This window comes from Schistocerca serialis, chromosome 6, assembly GCF_023864345.2.
Source record: "Schistocerca serialis cubense isolate TAMUIC-IGC-003099 chromosome 6, iqSchSeri2.2, whole genome shotgun sequence".
Taxonomy (NCBI): Eukaryota; Metazoa; Arthropoda; class Insecta; order Orthoptera; family Acrididae; genus Schistocerca; species Schistocerca serialis.
In genome coordinates, this window is record NC_064643.1 from 543,073,788 (window position 1) to 543,094,862 (window position 21,075).

At 40.9% G+C, this 21,075-nt stretch overlaps 1 protein-coding gene across 1 annotated transcript in view; it reads left to right on the forward strand.

The window, feature by feature from the left end:
• The window catches only part of LOC126483828 (fatty acid synthase-like), a 394,620-nt gene that overhangs the window by 95,517 nt on the left and 278,028 nt on the right, over positions 1–21,075 (forward strand). The window contains exon 8 of the mRNA XM_050107027.1: positions 17,775–17,963. Within this exon, the coding sequence (XP_049962984.1) occupies positions 17,775–17,963 (189 nt within the window). The remainder of the gene's footprint in view (positions 1–17,774; positions 17,964–21,075) is intronic.

Sequence of the window (21,075 nt, forward strand, 5' to 3'; positions counted from 1 at the left end):
TGTGAGATCACAGAAGATACCGGCAACTTTATTCCTCTGATCCAAAGATTTGCCTACCTTTTTGATAAAGTTGTTCACTGCATCCAGAGTGTTTTTCCTGGTTGAAATCCAAATTGGTTGTTATGATAATATCACTTTTTACAATAAAGTTTCTGATCTGGTTTGCAGATACTGTCTGTAACACTTTTGACAGGATTGGAAAAATAGAAATAGGCTGACAGTTTTCCATGTCTTCCCTTGACCCTTTCTTGAACAGAAGTCTGACTTTGGCATACTTCAAAACATCTGGAAAGTATCCCTGTTCAAAAGACTGGTTGAATATTTTAGTAAGAGGAGGTGCTAGTATGCCACACACTATTTTAATCACTTTAATATAACATTTTCCACATCCTCTATTGTGACATTTTTAAAATCCATAAGATACTTAGCTTCTTGGTGGATTCCAAAGTGATTTACTTTACTCTGGTTCTCTGCTACATCAACATTGGACCTTGCCACATTTGTGAAGAATTCAGTCAAACACTTTGATATTTGAGCTGGGTTTACAATAAAGCTATCATCTACTTTAAGCCTAGATATTTCATTACTGCTAACTCTAAACACCCAACTCTGATTTGACAACAGACTACACTGCTTTTGTTTTGCTTTTATATTGTACAATAACTTCTTGTTTGCCATTTGTTTGGTTCCCTTCACAACTTCTTTAAATGTAGCTTTATAATGAGGAACATACTCAATAAAACATCTGTTTCTATAATATTTCAGTTCACTGTGGAGTTTCCTCTTCCTGGCACTAGAAATTTTTATACCCTAGGTTATCCATTTAAGTTTATTAGCCATTTTGTTGCATTTGGTTCCACATGTAAAAGTTTTATTAAATATTTCAAGAAACTACTTAACAAATTGTTGAAGTTACTATTACTCGAAATACAGCTGTTGTAAGGCCATTAAACTTCTCCCAACTTATTTATAAATGTAATTTAATTTTTTTCATTGAAGTTCCTTTTCATATAGCTTTTGTCACATGAAATTTCTTTTTTAATTTTTGGTAGTTTAATGAACAATGCAGAGTGGTCAGAGATTCCTTAATCTATGCAAAATTTATAAACATCTTCAAATACATGATTTATTCGGATATTATCAATACAGGTGCATTGTGAAGGTATGGACAGGTATATTGTGTAGGTATGGATGAGTATAGTGTAGGTTCAGTGGACAGTAGAATATGACTGTGGAAGGGGTGGGAAGGATAGTGGGCAGGACATTTCTCATTTCATGGCATGACAAGAGGTAGTTGAAACCCCAGCAGAGAATGTAATTCAGTTGCTCCAGTCCTGGGTGGTACTGAGTTACGAGGGAAATGCACCCCTGTGGCCAGCGTGCATTTACTCTAGCGGGTTGCAAGTTTATTTTGAAGCCAAAGTTCTTTTTAAGTCAGTGAATTTGGACATGTCATTCTTTCAACTATGACTGAAGTCAGCAGCTATTACTATCATGCAGACAGACAGCTTGTTGCTTGTCATGCCCACATAGAAAGCAGCACATTAGTTGCCACTTAGCTTGTAGATCACATGACTGGTTTCACAAGTATCCATGCCTTTAATGGGACAGGTGATGTTTGCAACTGGACTGGAGTAGGCGGTGGTGGGAGGATGTTTGGGATAGGTCTTACATCCAGGTCTATTACAGGAATATGAGTCATGAGGTGAGGGGTTGGCAGCAGGGGTTGTGAAGTTATGGACAGGTATATTGTGTAGGTATGGATGAGTATAGTGTAGGTTCAGTGGACAGTAGAATATGACTGTGGGAGGGGTGGGAAGGATAATGGGCAGGACATTTCTCATTTCATGGCATGACAAGAGGTAGTTGAAACCCCAGCAGAGAATGTAATTCAGTTGCTCCAGTCCTGGGTGGTACTGAGTTACGAGGGAAATGCACCCCTGTGGCCAGATGGTGAGACTTTGGGAGAGGGTGGAAGACTGGAAAGACAAGGCACAGGAGATTTGTTTTTGTACATGGTTGGGAGAATAATTACAGTCTGTGAAGGCCTCAGTGAGACCCTCGGTATATTTTGAGAGGACCGCTTGTCACTGCAGATGCAATGACCACAGTTGGCTAGGCTGCATGGAAGGGGCTTCTTGGTATGGAGCAGGTGGCAGCTGTCAAAGTGGAGGTATTGCTGGTGGTTAGCAGGTTTGATATGGACAGATGTGCTGATGTAGCCATCTTTGATATAGAAGTCGACATCTAGGAAGGTGGCTTATTGTGTTGAGTGGGACCAGCTGAATCAAATGGGGGAGAAGCTATTAAGATTCTGGAGGAATGTGGATAGGGTGTCCTCACCATTGATCCAGATTGCAAAGATGCCATCAGTTAATTTGAACCAGGTGAGCAGTTTAGGATTCTGGGTGTTTAGGAAGGATTCCTCTATATGGCCCACAAACAGGTTGGCATAGGATGGTGCCAAGTGGGTGCCTGTAGCCATATCATGGATCTGTTTGTAGGTAGTGCCTTCAAAGGAAGAGTAATTGTGGATGAGGATGTAGTTGGTCATGGTGACTAGGAAGGAAGTTGTTGGTTTGGAATCCATTGGGTGTTGGGAAGGTAGTGTCCAATAGTGGTAAGGCCTTGGGCATTACAGATGTTGGTGTAAAGGGAGGTCACATGAACAGTGATGAGCAGGACACTGCATAGTAAAGGGACAGGAGCTGTGGAGAGTCAATGGAGGAAATGGTTGGTATCTTTTATTTAGGAGAGTAGGTTCCAGGTAACAGGCTGAAGGTGATGGTCTACGAGAGCAGAAATTCTCTCAATGGGGGCCCAGTAACCAGCAACAGCGGGGCATCCTGGGAGTTTGGTTTTATGGCCTTTAGGAAGCAAGTAGAAGGTAGTAGTGCAGGTTGTGGTAGGGGTGAGCAGAGAGATGGTCTCTGGGGAGAGTTTCTGGGATGGGCCCAAGGGTTTGAGGAGAGACTGGAGATCCTGTTGGATTTCTGGAATGGGGTCCCTGTGGCAAGGTTTCTAAGTGAAAATATCTGACAGTTGGCTGAGTCCTTCTGCCGGGTAATCCTTGTGGTTCAAAACAACAGTGGTGGAGCCTTCATCCACAGTTAGGATTATAAGGTGAGGATCATATTTTAGATGGTGGACAGCGGTTCTTTCTGCAGATGTAAGGTTAGTTTGCATGTTGAGGGATTTGGGGGACAGTGATGAAGCAAGGTTTGAGGTTAAGAAATTCTGGAAAGTTAACAGAGGGTGATTTGGGGACATTGGGGGGGTGGACCATGGTTGGATGATGGAGTGAACTGAGTCAGGCAGGGTTCAACACTGGTCTTTGATTGAGTCTGATTGTGGTAGGGACAGTGGTGAAAATGTTTTTCCATTGCAGGGACCTCACAATCTCCTGACTGCAGCTAGCTGGCCTACCTTTTCTCCATGTCATCCCTGTACACTCCCCAGGAGCACTTGACTGTCCCCCACCCCTACCCTGGTGTCCCCCCTCCCTGCCCAAGCTTGCTCCTTACCCCCACCCAGTTGCCACTCCCATAGCACACTGCTGCTGGTGCTGCTGCTACTCACAGTGTGGCTTCAAGTGCCAGAAACTGCAGTCATGTGGGTCTGAATTACATTTGTATGATTGTGTGTGTGTCTGTAGTCTGTTTTTGACAAAGGCCTTGTTGGCCGAAAGCTTATTGTGGCTTCTTGTTGTACTTGTCTGTGACTCAGCATCTCTGTTATGTAGTGGGTAGCAACTTTCCTCTTCATAATATTCTGTCCTGGATATTCCATTTGATTTTTGCCTGATGGCTTTTCTTCTCTAAACAGTGCTGTTTTCCTTTGTTGATATTTTTTAATGCATTACTATACTCGATGCCTGTCCTTCTTTCTCTTCTTTCCTTTGTTTCTCTTGTTACCTTACAAACTGCATTGCACACTGTACTTATGAGCCACACTGTATCAATCATGTTGGTTGCGCACAACAGACTGCTACAAGACCACGCTGATTGTTGGTGCAGTGTCACACATTACTCCCCCCAATATTATTAAGCGTATACCTTGAAATTGATCACTCTCCCTGTGTTACTCTCCCATTTTTTTGTGTGTTATTTCCTGAACCTTTCTGGTGCCAGACGATCTTGTATCTCGTGCTATAAACCCTTCCCCACCTCCCACATTTTCTCCATTCTGTCCCAGTTTCCACCCACTCATTTCACCTTATCCATTCATATCTGCCGCCCCCTTCTTCACACGTATGCACCCACAGACCTGCTCCCACAGTAAAATATTTTTTAAATTATTTATATTGTGTCTTTGATCTCATTGTGGCGTCTTGCGAATTTAGGGAGTTTTCAACTTTTGCTATGATCGACTCCCTCAGATTTCATCTTGTTTACCCCTTTCTCATCCGTTTCTCCCTTCTCATGATTTTTCCCACGTATTTGGGTGTATATTTGTGAACTTCTTTGGACGTAATTCTACTTTATTTATGTAATTTTTCACATTTTTTCCAACACCATGGATCCTTGCTCCTTCCATCTGTATCACTACTGAAACATTTCCTTATCCCTAGCCAGAACCCAGTCCCACATACTGCTCCTGCATTGTGCTGCTTTTCTCATGGACCCCCCCCCCCCCCCCCCCCCAATGACCTTACCATCAAATTACCATCTCCGGTGGCTGCCACACCTCCTTCCACAATGACCTCCATTTGTTGAGATTCCGCCAGTCCTTAGCCCTCACCAACATAGTCCTGCAAAATTGTATCAACCAAGCCCAAACCTCCTTGCAATAACTTCTCTCCATCCACAAAATTTTACTGCTATGCAATTCCAAATTCTTGGAATCCATAATACGCATTGAAACTCTTGCTGACAAGGAACCAGAGCAACATGCACAACAGAACACCAAAAAACTCTCCACCCTGCTCACTTCTCACTCTGGCTTTGGAGTTCCACTGTCCAGCTTTACTACAACAACCTCCAAACCTCCCCCACATCCCCTCACAGCTGAAAAACCCTGTCTCGTAGACCTATCTACATTTACCCCACCCTCCAAAACTCCCTCCCACCACCACACAGAATCTAAACAGACCTGAAACACAGTCCTGAACCTTTTCTCCAAAAGCAACCCAACAGAAAAATCAGTCCTTTCCAAAGGCATCACTTTGTGCCTCACTCCAAAATTCTATCATGCAGGACTTACTAAAAACCTTCTCTCCTTCTCTCAGTCCATAAAGTGGAGACACTTTTTCACCACCTTGCCTAACAATCAGACTCAACCAGAGACAATTGGTGAATCCTGCCTGACTCAGTTCACTCCTCCATCCAACCATGATCCACACTCCCAACGCCCCCAAATCACCCCCTGTTAACTTTACAGAATTTCTTAATGTCCAACCTGGCTTCACCACCATTCCCCAAATCCTTCAACAAGCAAACTAACCTTACATCTGCAGAAAGAACTGCAGTCCACCATCTAAAATCTGATCCCAACCTTATAATGCTACCTATGGACAAAGGCTCCACCACTGCTGTTTTGCACCACTAGGATTTTCTGGTGGAAGGACTCCTCGAGCTGTCAGATACATCCACCTACAAAATTTGCCACAGTGATCCCATTCCAGAAATCCAACAGGATCTCCAGTGTCTTCTCAAATCCTTGGGCCCATCTCAGAAACTCTCCCCGGAGTTCATCTTTCTGCTCACCCCTGCCACAACCTGCACTCCTACCTTCTACATGCTTTCTAAAGTCCATAAACCCCAACACCCCAGGATGCCATTTGTGGCTGGTTACTGTGCCCCCTCTGAGATAATCTCTGCTCTTGTAGACCAACATCTTCAACCTATTACCCAGAACCTACTCTCCTATGTAGAAGATACCAACCATTTCTTCCACCAACTCTCCACTGTTCCTGTCCCTTTATCACAAGGTGCCCTGCTCGTCACTGTTGATGGCACCTGCATATACACAAACATCCCTAACACCTATGGCCTTACCACTATTGAACGCTACCTTTCGCAACACTTGACAGGTTCTAAACCAACAACATCCTTCCTAGTGCCATGACCAAATATATCCTCATCCACAATTACTTCTCCTTTGAAGGCATTACCTACAAACAAATTCGTGGTATGGCTATGGGCATCTGCATGGCACCACATTCTGCCAACCAGTTCATGGGCCATCTAGAGGAATCCTTCCTAAACACACAGAATCCTAAACCCCTCACCTGGTTCAGATTCATTGATGACATCTTTGTGATCAGAATCGAGATACCGAGATTCTCATTGAGGCCTTCACAGACTGTAATTATCCTCTTAACCTTGTACCAAAGTCTTCCACCATCTCCCAATGTCTTACCATCTGGCCTCAGGGGAGCATTCCTCTCTTAACTCAGTACCACCAAGGACTGGAGCAACTGAATTACATTCTACACCAAAGTTCTGACCACCTATTGTCATGTCCCTGAGAAATGTCCTGCCCACTATCCTTCCAACCACTCCCACAGCCATATTCCACCATCCACTGAACTTGCCCAGTATGCTCGTCCATCTGTACACAACCCCTGCTCCCAACTCCTTACCTCATGGCTCATAACCCTGTAATAGACCTAGATGCAACACCTGTCCCATACATCCTCCCACCACCATCTACTCCAGTGCGGTCACAAACATCACCTGTCCCATCCAAGTCAGCGTTACCTACGAAACCAGTCACATGATCTACAAGTTAAGCTGCAACCACTGTTCTGCATTCTATGTGGGTATGGCAAGCAACAAGCTGTCCACATGAATGGCCACTAACAAACTATGGCCAAGAAACAAGTGGACCACCCTGTTGCTGAGCACACTGCCCAACAGACATCCTTCATTCCAATGCTTTTTGCATAGCCAGTGCCGTATGCATCCTTCTCACAAGCTTTTCTACATTGCGCAGGTGGGAGCTCTCCCTGAAATATATCCTATGTTCACGTAACCCTCCTGGCCTCAACCTTCTTTAGTCAGTGCCCTCTTCCATCCAGCCCCTTCCCTGTTCCCATTCCAGCACTACACATGCCTCATTCCACCAATGCACACAATCTTTTTACTTCTCTCCATTTCCACAACCCCCCCCCACCTCTCACCTGTTCTCCCCCTCACACTCCAACTGCACCTAACTGCCCCACCTTCTCTCTACCTTGTCCTTGCATGCTCTCCAGCAGCACTTCACTGTCCTCCAGCCATTCCCTACTATCCCTTCTCTCCCCACCCCAGGCTCCTCCCTACCCCCACCCAGTTGCCACATCCATAAGGCACTGCTGCTGCTGCTGCTGCTTGCAGTGTGGCTTCAGCTGCCAGAGACTGCAGTCATGTGTGTGTAAGTTGCGTTTGCAAGTGTGTGTGTGTGTGTGTTGTTTAATTTTGACACAGGCCTTGTTGGCCAAAAGCTTATTTTTTGACAATCTTTTTGTTGTGCCTATCTGTGTTCAGCATCGCCCCTATATGGTGAGTAGCAACTTTCCGTTACATAATATTGGTATATTACATTGTATTTGATTCCATTTAATTCTCTAATTGGTCAATTCCCTCATACATTGCTAGTATCTTCACCAATGGTACTTCTTGCCAATTTGAGTTTTTACTGTTTTAGATTAGATTAGATTTACTTTCATTCCAATTGATCCATAATGAGGAGGTCCTCCAGGATGTGGAACATGTCAGAAAAACAACAATACATGACAAATATTTACAACTAAAACAAATAAGCTAATGTACCATTCCACAGGTCCCAAGTGGAATGATCGTCATTTTTTAATGAACACTAAGAGTCATTTTACAAATACTAATGCTCTGAATTTAAAATAAAAAAGTTTTTTATTCATTTATAAGGTAATAAACATGTAATACAACTACTGTAATACTTATTTACAATGAACACATTACTGCACTGAAATGGTGCAGAAGTTAGATTATACTTACACACACTGTCACGCGTGATAATTCTTCCTTCCTTGTGTGCTTGGGAGCATGAATCCTTTGCTCACCAGAGAACCTATCAGTGTTTTGCAATTACTAAATTTGTATGCAAATTGGATATACATTGTAAACTCTTCCCCCTACTCTCTGCCTACCTCCTCTACCCCCTCTCTTCGTCATTCTCCTCCATCATCAATGCTTCACAATTACTAAATTTGTTTGGGAATTGCAGGTACATCCTAAACTCCTTCCACCTCTCTCTGCCCATCTCCTCCACTCCTTCTCCTAGTCCATTTATTCCTTCTCCCCTTCATTTCTCTGTGTTTTGACCACCCCCCCCCCCACCTGTTCATGTCCTCCTTTCTCCTTCTATGCCCTCTCTGTCCATCACCTGAGGCACAAGAGATACATTCAGCTGCTGGATCTGTGACGATAGTAGCTTCAGTAAGAGAATTTCATATAGTTTTAATATGTGAATCAGTAGGATTACAAAGTTGTGAACAACTCAAATTCCATTGTAATATTCTAATCATAAGCTGATAAGCCATACGCATTTCATATTTTCTGTAAAACCATTGAGGAAAGAAAATGCAGTATATCACTGTGTATACAAGTAAGAAACAATTTAAAAAATATATATATGCAATGTCCCTCTGAATGTTTAATAGTGAATCACGTCAAAATTTGAATTAAATTGGTCAGAATATTTTTGAGATTATTGGTAACAATATTCCCAGTCTATAAGTTACATATATATTTACTTATTACATACAAAAATATACAGGCTGTATCCATCCAAATGTTCATTAGAGTTGTTGTTATTGTTGTTGTTGTGGTCTTCAATCCTGAGACTGGTTTGATGCAGCTCTCCATGCTGCTCTATCCTGTGCAAGCTTCTTCATCTCCCAGTACATACTACAGCCTACATCCTCCTGAATCTGTTTAGTGTATTCATCCCTTGGTCTCCCTCTATGATTTTTACCCTCCACGCTGCCCTCCAGTATTAAATTGGTGAACCCTTGATGCCTCAGAACATGTCCTACCAACCGATCCCTTCTTCTAGTCACGTTGTGGCACAAACTCCTCTTCTCCCCAATTCTATTCAATACCTCCTCATTAGTTATGTGATCTACCCATCTAATCTTCAGCATTCTTCTGTAGCACCACATTTCAAAAGCTTCTATTCTCTTCTTGTCTAAACTATTTATCGTCCATGTTTCACTTCCATGCATGGCTACACTCCATACTAATACTTTCAGAAACGACTTCCTGACACTGAAATCTATACTCAATGTTAACAAATTTCTCTTCTTGAGAAACGCTTTCCTTACCATTGCCAGTCTACATTTTATATCCTCTCTACTGTGACCATAATCAGTTATTTTGCTCCCCAAATAGCAAAACTCCTTTACTACTTTAAGTGTCTCATTTCCTAATCTAATTCCCTCAGCATCACCTGACTTAATTCGGCTACATTCCATTATCCTTGTTTTGCTTTTGTTGATGTTCATCTTATACCCTCCTTCCAAGACACTGTACATTCCATTCAACTGCTCTTCCAAGTCCTTTGCTGTCTCTGACAGAATTACAATGTCATCGGTGAACCTCAAAGTCTTTATTTCTTCCCCATGGATTTTAATACCTACTCCGAACTTTTCTTTTGTTTCCTTTACTGCTTGCTCAATATACAGATTGAATAGGATCGAGGATAGGCTACAATCCTGTCTCACTCCCTTCCCAACCACTGCTTCCCTTTCATGTCCCTCGACTCTTATATCTGCCATCTGCTTTCTGTACAAATTGTAAATAGCCTTTCGCTCCCTGTATTTTACCCCTGCCACCTTCAGAATTTGACAGAGAGTATTCCAGTCAACATTGTCAAAAGCTTTCCCTAAGTCTACAAATGCTAGAAATGTAGGTTTGCCTTTCCTTAATCTTTCTTCTAAGATAAGTTGTAGGGTCATTATTGCCTCACATGTTCCAACATGTCTATGGAATCCAAATTGATCTTCCTCGAGGTCGGCTTCTACCAGTTTTTCCATTCGTCTGCAAAGAATTCGTGTCAGTATTCTGCAGCTGTGACTTATTAAACTGATAGTTCAGTAATTTTCACATCTGTCAACACCTGCTTTCTTTGGGATTGGAATTATTATATTCTTTTATTAAAAAAGGTTTCAGGTATAAAGAGCATATTCCTACTAGAAGCGGTGATGGTACTAAGGGCTCTACTTATGCGGAACACCTTGTGCAAATGGCTCATGCGCCGAGCCCTCCAGTTAATATCGAGTTATTTCATGCCAAAGTTAAGATCTTTAAGCATCTGCAACATGATAAAGACAATATCCTTAACGACCAACTCCTACTAAGAAACAGAAAATTTTTTGAAGGTTTCACACCTTTCATTTGTTTTTCATACTAGTAAATCTGATGATCTGGGGATTTTCACATGCGTGCCCTGATTGGCAAGTGCAGTTGGTCAAGCTGTTCATCTTTTATCTTTTTTCCTCATTTCCTTTTACGATGAACGTGATTTTAGCCCGTTGAACACATCACGTTTTATCTCTATATCTTTATTACCATGACGTCTTTAGATTACGTCCCCTCAGCCCCCCCCCCCCCCCCTCAGGCTGCTAACTATTGGCTTTAGGAATAGCTTTTAAGAGTGTCTCCTGTTGTCATAGGTAGCTTCATATGTGTTTCTTTCCTAGCATAAGCAACCGTGTGTGGTTATTTTTAGGTTTCATTTCCTATTTAGCTCGTCACTTATTCTATCCATCCTATCTTTTGATATACGTTGATCCACAGTTGGGAATATAAGGGCTATTTAACCACGACCCATGTATAAACTTTCACGTATTCGTATGCGCATGCGCATTCAAGTAACTTCCCTTGTCTTGCACATGTGCATAGGTAGCGGGTCAGGTGTGTAAGTGAGCGACCATTTGTAGCTGCAGTTTATGGCGGGTCATGGCTTATCGAACATAGGCCGGAGTGAGGTGGAGCGTACACCATTATGTTAAGTAGTGGTTTAGACTCTGTACATATGTACTGTTTGTGTTTTCCTTTTTTTCATTTATAAATGTATAGCTATGGTGTTCTTTTAATCATTGACAAAGGTCTTCTTGGGCACTTGTGAGTTTTATTGTTCTGAAGAAAGTGTAGTTATCTCTGCTGAAAACCTAGGTTAACACTAGGTACTTTTTTCGCAATCGAGGCGGGTTTCTAGTTTTTTAATATATTAACCAATGATTGCTGACATGCTGTGATGTTGAAGGTTCTTGTATTATATTCTTCTTGAAGTCTGAGGGAATTTTGCCTGTCTCATATATCTTGCTCACCAGATGGTAGAGTTTTGTCAAGACTGGCTCTCCCAAGGCTGTCAGTAGTTCTAATGGAATGTTGTCTACTCCCTGGGCCTTGTTTTGACTTAGGTCTTTCAGTGCTCTGTCAACCTCTTCATGCAGTATCATATCTCCCATTTCATCTTCATCTACATCCTCTTCCATTTCCATAATATTGCCCTCAAGAACTTCGCCCTTGTACAGACCCTCTATATACTCCTTCCACCTTGCTGCTTTCCCTTCTTTGCTTAGAACTGGGTTTCCTTCTCAGCTCTTGATATTCATGCAAGTGGTTCTCTTTTCTCCTAAGGTCTCTTTAATTTTCCTGTAGGCAGTATCTATCTTACCCCTCATTAGATAAGCCTCTACATCCTTACATTTGTCCTCTAGCCGTCCCTGCTTAGCCATTTTGCACTTCCTGTCGATCTCATTTTTGAGACGTTTGTATTCCTTTTTGCCTGCTTCACTTACTGCATTTTTCTACTTTCTCCTTTCATCAATTAAATTCAGTATCTCTTCTGTTACCCATGGATTTTTACTAGCCCTCGTCTTTTTAGCTACTTGATCCTCTGCTGCCTTCACTACTTCATCCCTCAAAGCTACCCATTCTTCTTCTACTGTATTTCTTTCCCCCATTCCTGTAAATTGTTCCCTTATGCACTCCCTTAAACTCTGTACAACCTCTGGTTCTTTCAGTTTATCCAGGTCCCATCTCCTTAAATTCCCACCTTTTTGCAGTTTCTTCAGTTTTAATCTACAGTTCATAACCAATAGACTGTGGCCAGAGTCCACATCTGCCCCTGGAAATGTCTTACAATTTAAAATCTGGTTCCTTAAACACTGTCTTACCATTATATATTCTATCTGAAACCTTCTAGTATCTCCAGGGTTCTTCCATGTATACAACCTTCTTTCATGATTCTTGAACCAAGTGTTAGCTATGATTAAGTTATGCTCTGTGCAAAATTCTACCAGATGGCTTCCTCTTGCAGTTCTTAGCCCCAATCCATATTCACCTACTATGTTTCCTTCTCTTCCTTTTCCTACTGTCAAATTCCAGTCACCCATGACTATTAAATTTTCGTCTCCCTTCACTACCTGAATAATTGCTTTTATCTCTTCATACATTTCATCAATTTCTTCATCATCTGCAGAGCTAGTTGGCATATATACTTGTACTGCTGTAGTAGGTGTAGGCTTCGTGTCTATCTTGGCCACAATAATGCGTTCACTATGCTGTTTGTAGTAGCTTACCCGCACTCATTATTAAATCTACTGCTGCTTTACCCCTATTTGATTTTGTATTTATAACCCTGTATTCACCTGACCAAAAGTCTTGTTCCTCCTGCCACCGAACTTCACTAATTCCCACTACATCTGACTGTAACCTATCCATTTCCCTTTTTAAATTTTCTAACCTACCTGCCTGATTAAGGGATCTGACATTCCACACTCCAACCAGTAGAACGCCAGTTTTCATTCTCCTGATAACGACGTCCTCTTGAGTAGTCCCCACCCGGAGATCCGAGTGGGGGACTATTTTACCTCCGGACTATTTTACCCAAGAGGACGCCATCATCATTTAATCATACAGTAAAGCTGCATGCCCTCGGGACAAATTAAGGCTGTAGCTTTCCCTTGCTTTCATCTGTTCGCAGTACCAGCACAGCAAGACCATTTTGGTTAGTTTTACAAGGCCAGGTCAGTCAGTCATCGAGACTGCTACCCCTGCAACTACTGAAAAGGCTGCTGCCCCTCTTCAGGAACCACACATTTGTCTGGCCTCTCAACAGATACCCCTCCACCCCTCTGTTGTGGTTGTACCTACAGTATGGCTATCTGTATCATTGAGGCATGCAAGCCTCCCCACCAATGGCAAGGTCCATGGTTCATGGACTTTCATTAGAGTATCATTTAAATATTTGAAGAATATGTGTCAAGAACTTGTTGAGTTGTTTGGTACCAGCATATTCCCTTTATGTATTACATATACATTTATATAATATATATATATTTAAAATACATAGACCATGTGCATCAAAATGTTCATTTAAGTATCATTTAAAAATCTGAAGTACATTGCTTCAGAACTATTGAAATTTTTTCTAACAATGTTTTCCCTTCACATGTTACATATGTATTAATGTATTATACATATTAAGAAACATGTTGCCTGTGTCCAACCAAATGTTTATTAGAATATCGTGTGGAAATCGGAAGTAAATCTGTCATGAACTTTTTGAGCTCTACATTAATAATGTTTCACTTTTATATGTCACATATATAATTTAAAAATCTGAAGTGAATCAGTCAAGAACATGTTGAGATCTTGAATCAAATATTAGAGTTCCCATTTTAGAAAAATCACTATAACCTCCAAATCACCTTGAAAATCATCTCAAGATCACAGACATTGGGGATCCAGCTATTAGGGCTTATATAGAGGTGTACAGACTGTCATTTTTCCTTTGCACTATTTGCGAGTGGAATAAGGAGTGGTAGGGGGGGGACAAGTAGTGGTACAGGGTACCCTCTGCTGTGCACCATAAGATTTCTTGTGGAGTATTTACAAAGTGACTGTAAATAAAGTTAAACTTTCAAATTGTTGTAGAAAGATCACCACTGGTCAGAATGACGTCAAATTGCAGCAGAATATTATCAGAGAAGGGGGAAAACATATGGCAGAAGAGAAATAAACAGTTACAAAATGAAACAATAGATAGCACTGTAAGCATTATAATTTTATAGTGGTCAACTACAAATGTAAAATGAATCATACAACAATGCTTAAGGTGTATGTCTGACATTAAACAAACTGTACTATTCAGTGTGGATCGGTGTATAGGTGTGATACGTTTAGTTACATAAGCCTATCCACCCAGCCAGCTCATATCACACTGGATGGGAAAAATTGGTTTTTAATTGCCCTGAGGCCAAAAAACACATAAAAAGCATCACCCACATCAGTTTTGAATTGTTGTGAGGCCAAAAACTGCATAAAAAGCATCAATCATATGGGTTTTTAATTGTCCTGAGGCCAAAAACCACATAAAAACATCAATCACATTAGTTTTTAATTGTCCTGACGCCAAAAACCGCTAAAAAGCATCACTCAAAAACAAATAAGATTATTAATTTCTGTATGACTGGCACAAAACATGTTCAATTGTTGTCCACCATTTTCTACAACAAGTTGAAATCAAGAAACAGCATGTTCCACAACTAATCGAAGCGTTTCTGAAGTCATGTTTAGAATGTGTTGCATGATGTGTGTCTTAAATGCAGCTAAGTTTGCTATCAGAACACTGGACACAACATCTTTCACACAACCCCACAGCCAGAAGTCTCACGAATTGAGATCAGGTGACTGGGATGGCCACACTGTAGGAAAACGGCAGCTGATAATTCTTCTAGCATTTCCAAAATGGCGCTTCAGCAGCTGCTTAACTGGATTTTCAATGTGCGGAGGTGTGCCATCTTGCATAAAAATGATCCCATCCACACACTGTTGGAGGGCTGGAATGATGAGGTTGTGCAAAAGACATTCATAGTGCTTACCAGTGATGGTACAGGTAACAGGACCGGAAGCACCTGTCTCTTCAAAAACATAAGGCCCTATGATAAATGATGCCATAAACCCGCACCACAGAGTGACCTTTTGAAGATGAAGTGGTACTGGTTAATTTGTGTGTGGAGTTTCCACTGCCCATATTTGACAATTCTGTGTATTGACACATTCTGTCAGGTGGAAGTGGGCTTCGTCCATCCACAAAATCTTCCACGGCCAATCATTGTCTACTTCCATGCAAGCAAGAAATCATAAAGCAAAGGTCTCCCTACCTGGCAGGTCAACAGGAAGCAACTTGTGCACATTTGTAATTTTGAATGGATAGCAAAGAAGGAAATTTTATATGATTTTACATCCCGTGCTCACGAGTATGTCCAATGTTTGGGCAATTCTCTGTGCACTACACGTTTACACACCACCACTTGTCTCCTCCTGGATTGCTTGGCCACTGCTTCCACTGATGTTGAATCAATTTGTTTCCTCCCTCTACCAGGTTGCACACCAAAAGAACAGACCTTTTCGAATTTCCAAATCATCCAGAGCCACGGCAGTCATCAGACCAATGCCTTTTTTCAAACCCTTCAGTGTCTGGAACTTCTGCGGAGTACTGTGTGCACAGTCATCATTCTTGTAATACAGCTTTACAAGCAGAGTGCAATCCTGCATTGAGACAGTCATGGCAAATGTTGCAGACGCGAAAGGAGGAAAAGCCATGTGCCCAGCATGATTATACCAACTTCGATGGGTCGTGTGCATGACAGGTGTTTTCATTTATGTATAATGCCACATACAGCACCATCTATTGATCAATTTTCACACTATTTTTTTTCTTCTGCCATACCTTTTCCCCCTCTCTGATAATATTCCATTGCAATTTGATGTCATTCTGACCAGTGGTGTTATTTCTACAGTGTTTTGAAAGTTTAACTTTAATTATAATCAGCCTGTATGTAGATGTATGTGTAGTAGGAGACCGAGCTCCAGACAGCCATGTGGCAATGCCAAGGGAGAAGACCACCATGTTTGGTATATGGCACCAGTGCATTGTGCTGCATCCGCAGCAGCAATCTGAGCAACAGTTGGCATTACCGTGACACAACAAACTGTTACAAATTTACTTCCAGGACAGCTCTGAGCCAGGTGCCCTGTGTCATTCATTCCAATGACTCGAAACCACTGCAGTTTGTGACTTCAGTGATTTCAAGTTAGAGCTCATTGGAGGGAAGGATGGAGGCCTGTTCTGTTTTCTGATGAAAGCTGGTTTTTCCTCTGTGCCAATGATAGCTGTGTGTTGGTTAGGAAGAGGCCATATGAGGGCCTGCAAACAACCTATCTGTGTGCTAGACACACGGGACCTTCAGCTGATGTTAGGTCTGGGGTGCAATTTCATATGACAGCAGAAACACTCTCATGGGTATCCCACACACTGTGACTGCAAATTTGTATGTCAGTCTGGTGATTTGACCTCTGTTACCATTCATGAACAGCATTCCAGGCATGCTTTCCAACAGCATATTGCTGTTGTGACCCAACATGCTCCACAGGATGTCAACATGTTGCCTTGGCTGCTTGATCATCAGATTCTTTTCTGTTCGAGAGCATACTGGACATCACTAGACAACTCGAGTGTCATTCACAAACGGCATTAACCATCCTGTATTGACTGACCAAGTGCACCAGGCAAGGAACTTCATCTCACAAACTGACATATGACACCTGTTCAACACAATGTACACACTTTACATGTTTGCATTCAACATTCTGGCAGTTACATCAGTTATTAATGTTCCAGCATTTCAAATTTGCAGTAATGTATCTTGCACTTACAGTAACCTGTGAACTTGCATTTTTAATCACTTAAACATGTTACCTAAGAAATGTATTCTCAGAATTTCATTGCTCTACATTAATTATTTTTTGTATTGCAATTTAAAAAATATGTAGCCTATATCCATCTGAACATTTATTCAAATATTGTGTAAAACTACAAAGTAAATTGGTCAACTACTTCTTGAGATTTTTGGTAACAATGTTAAACAACAACTTGTCTTTTTTAAGTAGCATAGATTTCGCTCATAATGTTTTTTTAACGAACTTGGTTGTCAGGAAAATGTTGTGGTTTTTTCAAAAGATGATTCTGTATTAAATATTTCTTTGCTGTGAGCAAAGCTGGAAAGTTACAGCTTGCTACATCACATTGAGTAATTCTATGCTTGTTACTGAGGTTGACAGTACAGACCTGAGACTTCCTGTGGTTTGCCTTCAGGTGATTAATATGACTGCTGAAGTAAAGTGTGTTCACAATCTGTGTCAGTTTCTCTTGTAACTCTGAGAAGCTCATACCTTGAGGTCTTGGAGCTGTATATCATTATATATAGACTGCATGATGTGATTTGCTATTGTTTGGTCAACAGTCTTCCTCTATTCTATTTTCCCACGCCTCCTCATCCACTCTTCCAACTTGCAGCTATTTTTGTCTGCAGCTGTCTGAAGAATCTCTGCTTTACGCATGTGTTTGTATTTTAAATGAGTTATAGCTTCATACTAGCAACAGAGTATTGCCATCATTCACTCCTAACGGCCCTCCCTTTTTGCCCAGACATCGGTTTACATATGCATGTGCCTGTATTTATGGTATTCATTATTCCATTACAAAGGTGTATTTTTTAGTAGTTATATGATAGAGGTAGCATTATAATGTCTTAAATGAGTTGTAGCTTGGTACAGGCAACAGAATTCATAATTTCACACTTGTTTATCCTCCTTAAGCATTGGAACAATGTGTTATTCATCATCTGTAGAAGTTTATATCCAGTATTATAATGGATTTTTCATTATGTTGTTTAATCTATTTAACAGAGTACAACGAGAATTTATTTGAAAATTTTTCATAGTATTAACACTTTACAGGTAGTGACAGAGAGTACACCATGGGAAGGTGGACTGGCAGCTGTCACCAGTAGGGGAATTGATGGAAATTATGGCCATGCAGTTCTGAAATCCTATGATCACAAAAACCCAACAATTGAAGATGATTTACCACGACTTGTGACTATGTCAAGCAGAACAGAAGAAGGACTGAATAAAATACTATCAAAAGTAATAAAAATGAATTCAATCCATCATACTCATATAATATAGCTGTAAATAGACAGATAGATATTAACAGCAGATAGATATACTTCTATGCTAATGTTGTGTTGTCCTGTTCATGTACAATAAAGCATCTTAATAGTTCACCCAATATATGACAATGCACATTTTTTTAGATCAATCTCTCCACACTGGAAGGCCTGTCTACACCTTTAAAATAATAATGAAGAACAAAACATCCTCAGTCATAAGTGTATTTTTTAACTTCCCACAGCCAGTTTCTAACCTCAATAAGATTATTTTGTATTGAAAATTGCCCTATAAAATATTGAAACAAAATGTAGTAGGGAAAGTTCTGGGAGAATTTAAATAATTAGTGAGTAAAGAGGACCACTCACTGAATAGTAGAAGCATTGTGTCACTGCCATGCATACAAAACAGAATGAAAACTTTGCTAGCTTTTGTATGAATCCTTTAATGAGCTAGAGTGCACATATTGCAACCTGTGCAGCTGTGTTATGCTGGCTGAAAAACCAGTACCAGGACTGCAATTTGGCAGGTGGACTGGGGTGGAGGGCTGTGCCAGACTGGGTGTGTAGAGACGGAAAGTGGGAGGGGGATTAAGGAGTGGGATCTGGGACTCTAAGTGAGGCAGCAGACGATGGGTTAGGAATGCAGGAGGGAGAGGCTGCAGGTGCAGGAGCAACAGAAAAGGTGAGTTCATGTGGTGTAGAAAGACAGTTGAGTGGAGGCATGGATTTGGAGGGACTGACAGGATAGAGTTAGGGCAGCTTGATAGACAGAGGTTGCAGGTGAGTGAGTCAGTGTGAGATTGAGGACAGGAGGATTACAGGAATGAAGGATGTGTTGCAAAGATAACTCCCATGGGATCCAGTTGCATGGACTGTGAAGCAGCCACTGAAATCAAGCATGTTGTGCCTAGAAGTGTGTTCCGCAGATAGGTTGTCAACTCTGCTCTTGGCCAATGTTTGGCAGTAGCCATTCATTCTGATGGACAGCAGGTTGGTGGCCATGACCACTTAAAATGCTGTGCAGAAATTGCAGCAGAGCATCTATATGACATGGTTGCTTTCACAGTTTGCCCTGTCTCTGGTGGGATAGTATAAGTTGCAACAGGACCAGAGTAGATGTGCTGTGTTGGTGAATGGGGCAGGTTTTGCACCTGGGTCTTCCAAAGGGAATGTGGATGGTAAAACAAATCAGTTACAGTTGGAGCTGTTTTATTCTTCATAATTGCTCTCCTGTTAAGTGACTGCTCATAGTTTTGAACAATTTGTTGTTGACACAATACCCCAACATTCTTTAGACAAAATAAAATGCATTACAAAGTTTAATAACCACAGCAAATCGGAGTACAACCTATGCAGATTTTGATGTAAATTATGTGAAGGAATCTCACAGAAAAATTGATCCAGAAATGCTGTTCACCATTTATAATTTAGTATTAGTCATATAAGTTTCTTTGCTGAAGGAGCTTGGATAGTAGTTTTAATTTATGGAGATTTCGCTGTAAATGGTGTAGAGATGTCATTAATCATTTTTGATTTAGTAGGAGTTATCTATATTTCTCCCCTGAAGTAGGTTGGGGTATTGGTAATGTGACAGATAATCCTGTCATTGAAGAAGTGGAAGTTAAGGGGAGTTGGAACGCCCTATCTCGACAATGTTAAGTTTAGTGACTTGGCTTCCCTGTATTTCAGGAACCACTGTAGCCATTGACATGAAACTTTTACAGGACATTAAACTGTATGTTCTGAGTCTACTGAACTACAATAATTGCATTTGAGCGACTGCTTTTGGAAATACAATTTTTTAATTACATGGTTAAAATTTTGTGTAATTTTTTTGTACGTTATCCTAAATAATTTTAATTATGCATAACATTATGTTCTTCTTTTAGTTCAGTAGACGCAAGATATGTATGGTATTACTCCCTGAAAATCTGAATACTCTATTCAAAGTGGTTTCTGATATTTAGGGAAAAATGCAGCAGAAAAAGTAAATTTTCAGGAATGGCTTCTAAAGTTTCAAAAGACGGTAACTCACTTAATACATGCTTAACTTTTTATTTTTCATCACTCAGAAGCACCCTGCACCATACTGTATATCATACCCTTGATATTTTTCCAAGTTTTTTTCTTCTTTTCTTCTTTCAGTACTCTCTAGTGGCCAACTGTGGTGTATACTGTGCTTTATCAATGCAAACCTTGTCAATCCGTTCAAGTTCTCTGATGCAGTTTGCTCCAGGATTAGTTCCCATATGCTGTAGCACTTGCACCCTACCAGTGTTGCCCTCATTAAAAGCAATAACAGCATCACTGACCCCCCATTTTAATATCTTCACTCCAACAAAAACATTTTTTGGTAAGTGAGTCCATATAAGACTACTGATCGACTCATTGGGATTTTGAGTCTGACAATGCAGACACTTCTTCAGTAACTCAGGATTTGCCAAGTCTCTGTAAAAAGGTTTTATCATATCCATGACTACTGCTGGGATGGAATGTTTATGGCTGTATTAATTGTTTGAGTACTGGGCATTGCGGTAATTGCACCATGAATCAGGTCTTGGAGGGCAAAGGTGGTGTACTGCTGTTTCATCAGTTGACAGTCTGTGGAAGAAGGTAGCTCATACTGCCTGCTTCATTTTTAACAAATCCTCAGTATTATTTCTAATGGCCGTCCCATAATACTGCTGTAGGTCATCAATCATTTTTTCAGTCAGTCTGCCTCTTATGGTTTTACCAATAGAAACTGTCTTGTCTCTCAAACTTTCTTTCTACTTTCTCAACTTGGTGCCCATCCTCTTCTGGACATGACGAACACATTCCAGTTTTGTGATAATCTTCTCACCATAGGGCTGAGCAGCTACTACACTGTTATATCCTTTTGAGTCTCCATCACCTAAGAACTTAATGTAACACACTCCCCTTTCATTCACAGATCGACTAAAAATTTCAGTAGCTGTAGAGGCCTCCACACCACCACTTGTTCCTTCATAATTTCTGTCACAGATATGCCCTTCTTCATTCCCTGATTTACACTCATAACAATGTTTGGTTAAAATCTGGAAATATATTACTTTTCCAGTATCCAC